The 15,019-nt window shown below is 26.9% G+C and overlaps 1 protein-coding gene across 2 annotated transcripts in view; it reads right to left on the bottom strand.

The window, feature by feature from the left end:
• milt (trafficking kinesin-binding protein milt) overlaps window positions 1-15,019 on the bottom strand; it is a 52,949-nt gene that overhangs the window by 33,406 nt on the left and 4,524 nt on the right. Inside the window, exons 1-3 of one of the 2 annotated variants that reach the window (XM_076534359.1) lie at window positions 6,793-6,811; window positions 2,730-2,834; window positions 625-729 (exon numbers count right to left, since the gene is read on the bottom strand). Coding sequence is in view for 1 of the 2 variants with exons in the window: in XM_003704506.3 (XP_003704554.2) it covers window positions 625-729; window positions 2,730-2,834 (210 nt within the window). In the remaining variant the exon portion in view is untranslated. Of the gene's footprint in view, window positions 1-624; window positions 730-2,729; window positions 2,835-6,792; window positions 6,812-15,019 lie in introns of those variants that run through there. The other variant, XM_003704506.3, reaches the window with a different exon arrangement.

Genomic DNA, 15,019 nt, shown 5'->3' with positions numbered 1-15,019 from the left:
ACATTAAAAAAGTAGTTCACGAGATATTGTAAATTTAATAGTCAAAATTGATCTTGTTGATCTTTACATTGCTCCTTAATCCTTTCTATAAACTATTCAAAAAATTTAATCCATGTAAACACCATTTTAAAAAAGTGAATTATAATTCTGCATTTTTAAAGAGAGGTGTTGATTACTTTTTACACAGATTATTCTTTAGAAAATTTCAGAAAAATTTGTATATAAATTATTAAGGTACAATATGAAGCAAAATAATAATTCTTAATAGGTATACTTAAAAATGTTTTATAAAATATTTCATTTTTTAAACATAAAATGTGTCACAATTTTACTATTAATTTCTTAAAAAGAATTTAATATGCTTTGAATAGTGAACTTATATTAAAATATATACCATCTTCCAAAATGTAAACAAGATTTTTGCTGGCCCATTAAAGGTCACATATTAAGTAAATGTCACTGTCCTCTTCAATATCTTAATTTTCCTATAGAAAGTTTTTCCATATCCTCCTCTTCTATAAAGATATTTAATTGTTCTCGCATAAACCGCATTCTATAAACGAAATGTAATGCATAGAAAAAAACAGTGAAGAATAACAGAAGCTATAATCTATAATTACTTACTGAAATAGTTGAGAGTTTCTCGGATTTGATCCGGCGATAATTTTAAGTCGGTGTCGAGCGATTTTAGGGCCGGCGATGGAATAAACCAATCTGCGTTCTCGTATCCTGTACAAAACATAAATTAAATTAAATTTAGTATAGTGTAATTAGACAAGTAAATGCAATATAATAAAATATATATAAGTTAAAAAAAAACTATGGGGATTCAATCTTACGATCCTTTTTTCTGAAATCCTAGCCTTAAAATGCTTTGCTATTTTCACTTTAACTTAATTTTATATTTATTAATAAATTATAGCCAAGGAAGAATTTTTAAGTAAATTTGACAATGATTAATTAACTGTAACTAATATTCTACAGTTTCTTTATACTTTTTCCATCATTTACATCTAAATTTATTTTTAAAAAAATAGAGAACTGCAACCTTTTCTTGTAAACGTATAATAACTTCTCAGACATGTAAGATAATTAATCAATTAAAAATTCGAACTATATCATACTACATGATAAATGATTTTTTATCATATAAAATTTGTGATATGGTAAGATGGAAAGTCTAACCTGATTTAATGACATAAAGGCACCGCAAAGTAGCACTTATAACATAGCAATTTCAAACTTCAGGCTAGAAGTAAATAGCTACACGAAGGTATCATTAATATTCCTTATATAAAGTAGTTTCTTTATTAGAACAAACAATAAAACAATGAATCAATTCACAGCTTAGTATTATCCACTAATTAATATTCACTAACGAATACTTCCGACTCTTTATATCACAAAATGATGAAGGACTTTTATACTTTCTATGCTGTTTTCAGGTTATAGAACCTTTTTTCGAAATGTATGCTCGCTATATTTATTGATAATAAATTGACAAGGAGATATTCTTTAATAGATATCCATTGTTTATTTCAATGAAGAGTCAGCCATTTCGTATTAGGTATACTCATGAAACACTTATGTAGTTATTTTCATTAAACCTCAAACCGCAAAATGGTATACCATAAGTGTTATTATGTCATCGAATTGTATATTTCAAAATCAATAGACTGATACGTTACAAACTAAACATACATATTTTTTCCATTAATTGATCATCTTGCAACGTAGCTGACTGTAGTACTCTCATGTCAAGACTTTGAGTCCAATTCTAACATGACGGTAATTTCAGTAAAGCCTCGATATAAGCCAAAGAGTTATCTCCATTTATAATGCAACTATAAAACTTTCATGTTTTTTATTTTTCCGTTATTAAACTTTTACCAATAGATTTTTGACATTTTTTTATTAAAACGAGTCTAAACGTGATACAATTTGGATTATATTTACTGGTTTAATTGACAATAAGTTTCGAATGCGGAGGATGACGAGCGAAAAAGGGAGACGCTACAATTATCGCAGACGATAATAATAAAAAATCTGTTGTATTGTTTACAGTGCCAATGCGTTGCTAACTTTTTTAATTACAGTCCATTGTTTATACAAATTTTCTCAATATATTTGTGACATTTTCCTGATCAAAATGAGACAAATAGAATTCTGAACATATTTACTTATAATGATTTATAGAAGTAATAATGATTTATTCTTGAAGTCAATAAAACTGCAGAAGTTTGTAGTATCAATTGACCAATTATCACGTGATGATCCAAACAGAACCGAAGCAAATCGAAATTTCCCGACGTCTCATTATTCGTCCCTTTACCTCAAATTTTACTACAGAAATTACAAGTAAATATGTTCTGAATAGCGTCGTGTTTGCTCTCATTTTAATAAGAAAAATGTCACAAATATATTGATAAAAGTTTCATAACCAAAAATCAAGAATAAAAGTGTTATTTTTGCATTAGGATTGTCCCATTGATATGTTACTGTTTACGTTCGGTTGTTCGGACCCTTCCGTCACCCGCTTTTTTATGTTCAGCAAATTTCAGACCACATCGGAAAAATTTGTTTATATCCAACTTTTACTGTACAGTAATTTTATTTTCAATAAATCAAACAAAATTTCAATTACCTCTGTCCGTTATTAATGTATATGAATTTAAAACGAAGAGTTTATTTGAAGTATAAATACGAGTGATATTCGAACAAATACGTACCTTGAAACTGGGTAAGAGTATCGGCACGTAGACGATACCTAGGTATTTGTTCTTCTAACAAACTGATGATCTCAACTTCTGGTAACTCATCGCCGCTGCAAACCTCTACAACAATTTTAAATTACATTTATATTTAATTTGTAAAGTCATTAAGTATTATAAATAGTTTATAACAGACTCAATGAAAAGAACATATCCGATTATTTTAAGTTTAGTATAAAAACTTTTCTTTACAGCTAAATACTTTGTTTTAAGCTCCACATTTCAGTAACAAAATATGTATAAAGATAACTTTCATATCTCGATAAAAGATAGCAATCTAATTCTTTCTTTGTAGCAATTTACAAGTTTAGGTAAATAATCTACAATGTAAAACACCAGTATTACATATCAAATAATCACTAAGGTCAACTAATTTAACCGTATCTAAAATGCAATTAACTTTCGATGTTATCTGGAAAACTTTGCCTGAATTTCAAATAGTCCAATTTGCTATTTGAAGTAAAAGTAAAAGGCAACTCAATTTTCCATATTGCATACTTCATATACTGATCTTGCATTTTATAGGCATTAATGAAATAACTATAATGGTTTCTCGTTAAAACTGACGACAGAAATGAGGCTGGAAAATGACTATTTTCTAAGTCTAACTCGATTTCTCATATCACGGTCATCGAACCATAACGTGACTGCTTACGAAGACAATATCTCTATGATGTACCGATACGGTGTTACGCGACGTGTTTCTCAAACTGTTTTCCTTTAAAATTTTGTAAATATAAAATGCAGACCTTGTTGATGATGAACCTAGCAATATGTGAATTACGTAATGACGCGATCGAAAATTGGGAACCATTTATTAATTTGGAAGGTCAAATGAAATATTAATGCAGTAATAAAGTCTGTACGATCTTTTATTAACTATGAGAAACACTGGTGTAATCGATTCTATTGTACGTTGTTGAGGTAAGGTAACTAGAAATACAAAGCCGCTTATGCAGATCGTCATTCAATCTGATAGACAACTATCCAGATAATAGTACACGTAATTAATAAAATGCACGATTTTTCCGGTCGTGTTGCGCTCCGATGGTGAATTTCCTAAACATAATGCAGTGAAAATAATATTTCTGTTTTTATGGAGAAATATATTTATAGTTTTGTAACAGCAGATTTATTTTAATAAATAATTTTTTTTAATGTTCGAGCTTAAGAATTATTTTTTAATTAAGTAAAACTTCATTAATTTCTTATTAAAGTATTATAATTTTATTAAACTGTTGATGAATCATCTTTATCTAATATTTATGGAGAATATTTATAATTTTATGTATGTATATTTAACGATTTACAAAATTAAAAATTTAGATATTTGTCGAGTCAGAAATAAAAGGTTTTAATTTTCAAATTCACAAACTTTAAATTTTTTAGATTTGGAAGTTTATAAATTTTTTATTTTGCAAACTTACAAATTTTCAAGTATAGAAACTAAACATGTTCGTATTAATAAATAAGAAATTTTAAATTCACTAATTGTTAGATTTTAAAATTTAGATATTTGGAAATTTGAAAATTTAAAAATCTGAAATTTTGGAAATTCAAAAAATTGGAATTTCAAATTTCCAAATTTAGAAATTTAGAAATTTAAAATTATAGAAGAGTGGAATTTATAAATTTGCAAATACCTAAATTCTCCCTAAACATTCGATATATTGCCGATTGCCAATATATCAATATATACTTCCTGCGCAGCAATATAACGAGTCTACGGTACTATAACAAAATTGTAGCAAATTTAAAATGAGTAGATACATATACAAATTGGTAAATATATTACACTTAATATTCCAAGTGAAATATTTCAAATTTTTATAATTTTATTTCATCATTTTTTATCTAATAATAAATTTCAACTACAACTAACTTCTTCGACATTTATTTAATATTAAATTTCATAAGGAATATTGTGATCAACATCTGTCATTTCTTTTTAATAAGATACTATCATTGTATACTTCCCCTTATCTATCCAGATGATCTTTAATTTAATTCCTATATATTAAAAATCGCAATCAAATAATTGAACGCGTTTATCAGTTCTTATCAATATTTCACACGTCGGATAACATTGTTAGTGTTATTGATACATTAGCTGCGACCTCATTTCTGTATTATCTTTAATTTTCCTTGTAGGAATTAAAATTGCAACTGCGCACATATATTTAGGATTGTAAGAATACATTTTTAAAAATAAACAGAAATTGGAATAATATTTATCAAGATTATTTTTCAGTTAATCCTCCAATATGTGATATCAATTGTCGATAAATTAATAATTACAATTATTATCGTCGTATGATCACTTATATTATTGACATAATAATAAATCACGTGTTTTTTGAATGTTTCGTAACGTTCCAACAGTACAATTATTTCGGAGCAATTAAATTATTTGGATTATTTTCACGTAAATTAAAAATATGATAACGTCCCTGCATATGTATTAACACTGAAACTACTAAACCGATCAAATGATCGCTCCATTTTGTTAAAGTACATTTCTTGAAATCAGAATTGATTTTCATCACGATAAAGAATAAATGTGTGCACTAATTTATGTTTCACCGTTTGTTTATTTATTTTTTAACTTCATTTTTAATTTCCAATTAAGTACACATTATATGCCGGTAGGTTTAGTGTTAAACAGTAAAGCCATTTTTGTTTGGCTTTTTTAAAGCCTATCGTTTGTTTGTGTCGATTGACGTATCTGAATTTACTAAAATTTTTAATACAGTCCAAAGTTTTATTTTAACACATCTGCATTGCAATCTATAAGTGGACGATTGTATCGAAAAATCTATTAACACAAACAAGATAAAGAATAAATCTATCATGCAAGTTTCAGCTACACGTGATTTGGGATCTATGTAACCCCCTTACCGTTTTTGTGTCACATTATCGGTTTAAATTGGAATAAGACATCTGTATTGAAACCATAGAAATTATAGTTGTATACAGCGACATCAGTGTGGCATTTAAAATTTGACTTACAAATCGTAACATTTTATTCTGGAAACTTGGGAATGGTTCTTGTAAAAATTTTATTGTTTCATAATATATTAAAGAGTGTTACATGTTCATTAACATTTTTTTGGGCAAATGATAAAAAAAATATTAAAACGTTTTCACGCTTTGCGCAAAAAGTACACGAACGAATGAAGAAATAAAAGACCACTAATATCAACTTCGCGCCTCTCCCACGATGCAAGAAAAGCGCGCCAAATACGAACGATGTTATGACGAATAACGATCCATACACCAGGGAGCTTAATAAATATAACAGTCAAATTACTGAGATATTTATACCAGAAATGAAAAAGAAAAGGGAAATTTTAATAATTATTGGTACATGAATTTTTTTTTGTAATAACATTTCAATGTTAAATAAGCACGTTTTAAAATCATAATATGTCGAAAAAAAAATTGTATTCTTTCACTCAAAAAATGTATAATTCTACAGCTGGAAGCGATTCTCAATATTTAATAAAAAAATATTTAAAAAATATGAAGTAAATACTCATAAAGTAAAAAGAAAATATTTTAATAATAAGGGTGCTTATATTGTCAGTGTGCTTGCATGAAACAAAAATTGTTTTAAGAATATACCTTAAGCAATATAAATTATAAATCCTGAAGTCTTCCGATTTAAAAAATTTAAAAGTTCAGAAATTTTTGAATATCAAAATTTAAATTTTATAGATTAGAAAATTATCGAGTTCGTATAAATATAATAAATACATCACGTCCATCCTAATCCACATGTTTGTTTTACGTCAAAGACTATAACTACGAAGTGGGAGAAGACTCAACCTGCTGCCGCCACCTAACAGTTATTACACGAAACAAAAGTTGAATTCGAAGTAACCACAGTCGGTAACTTCATACGAATGACAGAAACATTAAATTTGACAAACTATGAAAGCGTAAATAAACAATATTAATAATATTTAAACAATATTAAATATTAATTCAGATTAAAAGTTCCAAATAGAAAAGATCGTACCATTTCTCCATTTGTTAAGAATGCTCTCTTTTCTCTCAAGAATTTTTTTAAGCCTTGCGGGGCCAGCGGGCCGTTTCGAATCACCACCTCCGAGGTACATAATCTTTAATTCCACTCTAATAGTCTGCTCATTTTTTCCCGCTAACGTTTATTTGAGCACAATCACTGCAATACTTAATAGTTCTTCAAATCTCTGAACACAAATACAGTACTGAATTTATACACTCATTTTGTAACGTAAATACAAACTTACTATTTAAATAAACACAAATTTACCACCGGGGTGTTATTCAACTTTTCGACATTATGTGAGCCAAGTGAACAAAATTATTGTATAATCATTTGAACAGAAACTTGCATAACGTTTTAGGGCCATACAACGTTCTGAACTAATATTGTAAGAGTCTAAAAAAAATAACGACACCCTTGAGGATAAAAGAAAGTTTGTCATATCACGTTACAACTGTAATTATTGAAAACTTCACGAAACACTTATCGTATTTGTGCGCAAAGTTCGTTGAAAAAATTTGAACACTGTACAAACAAACTGTGGAATTAATGGAGATAAAAAAATGGGCGAAAATAGAATTTTGCAGAGTGAAAGAAACGATCGCGCGGTTTCACCAGTCGAATTAGAACTTGGTGTACAGAGACAGGCAGAACAAAATAGCACGAATCTATTGGCCCTCTGCCAAACTCTTTACGAACCGTGAATAGATCGATCGTAAAAAGATCGATTTCCACAAATTTTCCTTTTGCTGATTTCTACATTCGTCTTCACAAGCGAATGCCATTCCTGAGGACTCAATTTTCCGTGTTTTTTTAGCTTTGTAATAGTCATATTTTATCCGAGTACGAGCTCTGTATGACGCTGGAACAAATTTAGACGCGTAAACAAATGCATCTGTCGATATCATCCTAACCTCTTCAAGGATAATTGTTTAATCCTTAATATTATATTTTTATGACGTAACTAACAAGTCTACATGATGTATTTAATTGAATAATAAAATATATAGTACTTCATTGTTTTAAGTCATTATTTTGTTATATTATTATATAATTTGTTATATTTATTGTTTTAATCCATTACAGTGTGACTTAAGAATTAAGTGAAGTATTAGTCGAAGAGTGCGAAGATTTTTCAAAAGTTTAAAAATAATTCTATCAAAATAAGAATACGTCTAAAAGACGCATGATGTCAGTTAAGGATTCAGAAACAGAAATTATGTAATTTTTATGTAATATTTTACTTATTTTAAGTCAAAAGCGTTTAAATAAAATGGTTTACAAAGTATTAACTTTTCATTGTATAAGTTGCAAATATGCAACTTAAAAAAATATGACATGAAGTTATAATAGTTTGTCAATTCATAAACTGTATAAAAAATTCTGTAATAAAATTCATAAACTGTAAATTTTATAATTTAATGCAATTATCAAAAATGTTCTGATAACAATTTAATATAATAATCACTTCTTTCTTGTACCTTTTCAAAATATTATAAATTCGTTTCTGAATTTCTACATTTTCAAATTTCCAAATTCTCAAATTCTCAAATTCTCAAATTTTCAAAATTCCAAATTTCCCTATTTTAAAATTTTTCAAATTTTAAAGTTTCCTAATTGTAAAATAATTATTTTAAAAAACGTCCAAATCTCTGTATTTTCAATCCCCATATTTTCAACCTAAATCTCTAAACTCCCCAAGTTTTAAAATTGGAACGTCCAAAATACACTGATTTTATTTTTATTTTTTAAAAATTGTATGCAGTCAAAAATCCATTTCTTTTCAGTAAATAAATAAAACTAATATTATCATTCATATGGATTAAATGTTATTCACGCGTTACTTATTATAACCCTTCAAATATACTCAACATTTATTCCAATCGTATTTGAAAAATTCGATATGTTGGAAATTTATGAAATGAATACGGTGTTTTAAATTAGATACTAATACAATTTTATGATTCTGACGATGATGCCGAAATAACTGACGCACTTTGTTGCGTGGCACCAAAAATAGCCGACCTACAAAGGGTCGGTCATTTAATGCACTCCTGACTTAGTGTCCATTTGTTCATTATCAAATCAATTCATTGTTTGCATGAATTAAACGGCAAGAACTTCATCGATTTTCACAAATGATCATGAACTTTGCATCACTTTGTATTATATTTTGAACTAAAGTATTAATATTTATTTTATGTTGTATCATAATACACCCTAAAAGATTAACTGAAAAACAAGGAAATGATGTTCCTTAATTATATTTATAAAATTTTCCCAATTATGTTTATTTATAGCTTTGTTGATTATATTTATTTGTACAAATTTTTTAGTTATATTTATTCATATAATTTTTTCAATTATATTTACCCCATTCAACCATTAATATTTGATAATCTTTTAAATGCAAAAAAGACCAAGGAATTAAAAATTGTTGACCTTATAATTAATACTAATAATAAATCCCTCCATCAACGAATATAAGATCATATTTATAATTTTGGAGGTCTTATGTACAACTTCATTATGTAGCTTCAGAAAAATCAACCCATTGCAGTTAATTAAATTCATATACATATCTGTGATTAAATATATTAAAATTAAAAATCGACATTTCCATAATAACTTATTTAAATAAAATACACAAGATTGATATAGGCAAATTAAAAGGCAAATTAATAGTTGAAAATTCTTTTCTAGCTTTGGTTTCAGCAAATTGAGCTATGATGTCGTCATAATTAATTGAGACCATTACATCTGACTCAGTGCATGATAAACGACAGGTCACTGGTTTCATTTTGGTAGAAATCATTTTTAAAATCATCTTTTATTTGTTTCAATATAAAAAATGAGCAGTTTTCAATATTGAATTTTGTTCAGTTACATTTATCATAACAGTACATTTATAAATATTTTTATAATTAAAAAATTTTCATCCTATATCGTTACTAAAAGATTTATTTAACTTTTAAAAGAAATGTTATTAAGTTCACTCCCATAATTGTGCAAAATTTTGTTAATAGTACTCTTACATTTGTCTTGATCTACATATACATGTATCATGTATTTTTGTTCAAATAATGTTAAACATATCTAACATGTTTCAATAATATGCCCCAATCTGATCTTCATATTCAACATCAGCTTATAGCAAAAGATATTAAAATTATTAACAATAAAATTTTCTTTCACATATACCATAATCTTATTGTTAAATTGTGAAACTTTATCACAGGTTTTTGTCCATGTTTTCACTCTTTACTTTTCATGTTCAAATTTAGTTTTGACTGTTAATAAATTCAGTACTTCACTGAAAGCAGCAAAATTATTTTATTTATGCATATATAAAATAAAGTAAACACTAAAATAATACATATATGAATTAATAACAAATCCATATAAAAATTTAGGAAAATATAATATGTAATGTATTTTACTAATGTATTTGAATATAAAAATAAGTATTTTATTTCTCAACTGTAATGTTGTTACAAGGTTCTAAAATAAAGGGGCAAGGAAATTAAGGTTCCAGTTTGCACCTAATATACTTTATGGCGAATACGGTCCTGGGTGTGCGTCAAATAAGATGTGTGGTTTCGCGGAATATGTTCTATATTTTCTGTACCACTCTAGAGAACTAGATTCTCGCTAATTTTTCCTAATCGGTCACTAAAAATAAATCTGCAGAAAAGTAGATTGTAAAAAGTAACATTACTATTCAATTTCTTCACTATTTCAAAAGCATATTAATAGATTCGCTATTAGGACTCAATTCAAAATTTCTCCACCATAAATCATTTTCTTTGCTAGAAAGTAACATAATTTTAGGTCATTGCAAATTAATCTATACTGTTGGTCAAAATTATAAGTGAATTATAGTTCATTTTATTTTTATTTATCGTACCGCTGTGCATAATACAATTGCTTTTTCTTTTATAGTACCACGTAAAAATTAAAAAAAGAAACAGTGACTTCAGAAACGACTTCAAAATTTTTATGTAAATAATGAATTATTGCAGTTTTTATGCAAAATGCTATTGGTGGGTTGAATTGAAAAACTTCCTAATCAATTATTACCTTCTTACAATTAATTAACTGGAAAATTTGAGTTTTTATTCAAAAATTCTTACTACAGTCTTCAATGATATTTTTATCAGTTTATTTTCATACTCTAATAATGATAGCTTTTCATTGCAGAATCTTCAAATATTTTATAAATTCAGTTCAACAGCATTCTCTATACAATTTCAATAATATTTATATGCAACAAATGTGTCGGCCGTTTTTATATTTGAATATTGCAGTACTTAAGCCATGTTACATGCCCATACTGTGGTGAATAGGAACATTATTCTACTAAAATGTGAGTGATGTTTCATCATTTTCTTGAAACTGAGGGAGCTAATGTGATTATAAAATTCCTGGATGTTTTTCACTATTCATCCTTATAAGTCAATGTTTCAAAGATACATTAAGAGCTCCTCAGAACACTATCTGCAACAAAATTATGCTTCAAAAAGGATTCTTCTTTTAAATATTATGTCTGGTTTATTTAATTTGAACTGCTATTTGTTATAAATAATTTTGAAATTGTTAATTTAAATTTAGATTAAACTTTTTGATATATAAAACTGAATATTATCAAATTTTATATCTTCCCCAATTTTTATATTTCTTAAGTGTCTGTAATTTAAAATTTCTATATTTTCAAATGCCTATATAAACAAATTTATATATTTGTAACTATCTGTGTTTTCTAAATATCTATGTTTTCATAGATTAACATTTGCAAATTTCTGTATCCCCAAATGTCTGTATTCCCTAATTAATATATTTTCTAATTTCTATATTTTCAACTATTTGTATCAAATCTCTATATTTCCAAATTTCTATATTCTCTAATTAATGCATTTCCAAATTATTGTTCTCAAAATTCCTATAGTCAAAAATATGTACAAACTTCTATATTTTCAACTATCTATATCTTCTTAAATCTCTATACTCCCATTTCCATGTTTCCAAATATTTATATCTCCAACTATAAATATTTTCTAACTTACTAAATTTTCAGACCTGAATACTTTTAAATTTCTATATTCACAGATTAGTACATTTATAAATTTCTTTATTCACAAATTACTATATTTCCAAATGTCTAAAGATCTAAATCTCTATATTTTCCAATTTGCATATTCCAATTGTATATATTCTGAAATTTCTGTTTCAAAATCACTATATTTCTACAAGAATGAATAATGCAAACATGAAACAATTTTATAATCAAGAAAACAATAAAATATTATTCATGTTTTAACAAGATTTCTTTACACATAACCTAAGGATCACAATATTCAAATTTTAATATGGTAATTCAAGAACTAAAAACCGCTATTATAAAAGTGTGATAAAAAATTAATAAAATTTACTCGAAAACCTTTTTAAGAACATTAAAACCCGAATTTTGCCGTTAATTAATCGTACTAAAATGGCAATTAATTATTATAATAAATTTTTGTATTTACAGTCTTATTTATAGTAATTTTTACTTTTTGTTACCCAAAAAATGTTTTCTTTTATACTTATTTTCCAACCTATACCATTTTCCACAAGAACAGCAATAATTCATTATGTACATAAAAACTATGAAATGCCTCCTCGTAACACCGTTTTTCTTGCACTTTACGTGATGCTGCAAAAAAAGACGAAAGTATTATTCACTACAGTAAACTAGCTAAAAATAAAGTGAACTTATGATCTTGATCAATAGTACATTATAACACTCTTAAGCTTATAAACAAAATTTGATTTTTACCTGCGATAGAAGCATGCAAAATAATTGTGACTCAGAGTTAATAAATGCAAGGGTTATCAAAATCGAATATAACCAAGTAACATTACTTCTGGTTCAATTTTATATTCCACGCAAAGATATTAACGTTTCATCGACCTTCCTCGTCCGCTTTTTTCTTCGAACGTGCAAAAGATTATTCATACGTGTTAGTTTGACGACTTGAACATCCGTGGCAATGATAATGATGACGGCAACGATGACCACGACAACGATGATGATCCTAAAGATAATGATGATGATAATGACCAAGAGAAGTAATCATCATTTGCCAGCGGTGAATGTGGTTTGTCATGGAGGTTCACGGACCACCATAAAATACTCGTCCTCGAGACAGAGGGAATAGTCCCTTCTTCGAGTTCACCAAGATTAGAGCACTCCTTTAACCTATACGCCATTTTATAGTGTTTCGGTCTCAAACTCTAATCATTGTGAAACGAATTCTACTATCCGGTGTTCAAAGTGCTATTCATAAAACAGTCGCAGTTTTTATTGGACGTTTACATTCTTCACTGTTTTAAGAGGTAAATTTATGAAATTTATAAACAAATCAGTGTTGTGATTTTATTATATGAATTTAATTGATATAAATATAAATAGATAGTTTTCTGATATCGTGATTGAAGAAATATCTTTATTTGATTTAATATTTTAAATTTGTTTAGATTTTTGGGAAATAATGTAATATTCTATCATTTATGAAATAAAATGGCAAAGTTAATTTATACAATAAATTATATTTAAGATATTATAAAATAAACGCGAAAATTAACGATGAAAATAAAAATTTTGAAGCTCTATAGGGATGGTTACATTAAATATGAATCAGTATATTTTTTCACCTTCTTTTGAAAATTTACGAATCTACACATCTTCAAGTGTTCTAATTTAGTCTGATGATTTAATTTAATTTATGATTTTACTAATCTTATTCTGTAAATAATGGAGTATAAGTCTTGTTTTCTGATGAAAATATAAGTAGAATCAAAACGTTAACCTCTTCAAGGTTACCACACACATATGCACGTTTTATTCTTTTTAAATTCAACAAATATAACGATATGTAAACATATTAACTTTTATTTTGCATATTGATAATGCTTTTGCAACTTATTTTATTAATTATCAATTTAGAATAAGTAAAATTACATACAAAAGTTGGATCACTTGTTAACTATAAAAAATTACGCTTAATTTTTAAGTACCACAATAAGGTTAAATGTAACCCTGCCAAATTTAATTTAAACTGTTAAATGGTATACGTTATTTTAAAAACAATTTATTATTCTTGAATATAATACAAATGCTATCTGAATAAATATGTAAAAATAGGAGTAAATAATAACTATTTGAAAATAGAAAATAATGTTACTAATTAAGTGTTAAATCAAATAAAAATTTCTTCATTTATGTTTATATTAATTGCAAAAATTATATTTTGACCTTCGCAACGAAAGTCGTTATTTAATATTTTACAAAATTACTCGTCCACCTTAAAAGAAATTATATGAAGTGCCCGCCTCCGATTTTACTAAACTGCTCCATATTCGCAGATCATGCGATTACGAGTATCTCTATATATGGTCTTAAGCGTAGACTGTTAAAGATTGTCGCCCACTTAACAGCATAACACCTGAACGGCATTGAACCACCTTGAATACATTCACTTAATTATATCTATTATACAAATAACAGTATGACATCGATACTTACGTGTATTAATGATACGTTGATGTTTATCTGTTGCCGTTCAAGTGCTATGTTTTTAAGTAGCCTTTCTAGTTTAAAATTACTGGTGAAATTTTAGTAGATTTATCTTCTGCAGATAAAAATTATCAATAACTTCGAAAAACACGATATCGAACGGTAAGTTGGCTACACGCTAGATTTTGGCGCGCGAATTCAAATCATCGCGGAACAACATTGTATTCTTTCTTCGGTAACTACACAATTATTTACGCGTAACTTATTAGTATTACTTATTGGTACATTATACGAAATTTACAATTTATGTTGTTTAGACATAATAAATTATCAATTTCAAAGTTTCTTTTTGTATTTAAATAAAAACGAAGAAAAGTAAAGATATTCAACAAGAAAGAAGCAAAATTTTAAATCACACTTTTGCTTGAAATAAAATGACTATGGCGTATTTTATCAAACAAGTCTAAAAAAAAATAGAGAATATTCATAACAATATTTCTCTACTGCGAAAGAAAGTATTCGCTCTAAAATTTAGATACGAAATCTATTATTTATAGTTGTATATTTTTCTAGTTTTTTATTTGTTGCTCGAAGAGTTTGAAAAATCTCAAAAAATTCTCTAACATACTTTCTCATGTCTTCCCTAAATTTTTTCAGAACTTT

Source organism: Megachile rotundata, chromosome 8 (genome assembly GCF_050947335.1).
Source record: "Megachile rotundata isolate GNS110a chromosome 8, iyMegRotu1, whole genome shotgun sequence".
NCBI classification, from domain to species: Eukaryota; Metazoa; Arthropoda; class Insecta; order Hymenoptera; family Megachilidae; genus Megachile; species Megachile rotundata.
This window is presented reverse-complemented; position numbering and strand designations above follow the sequence as displayed.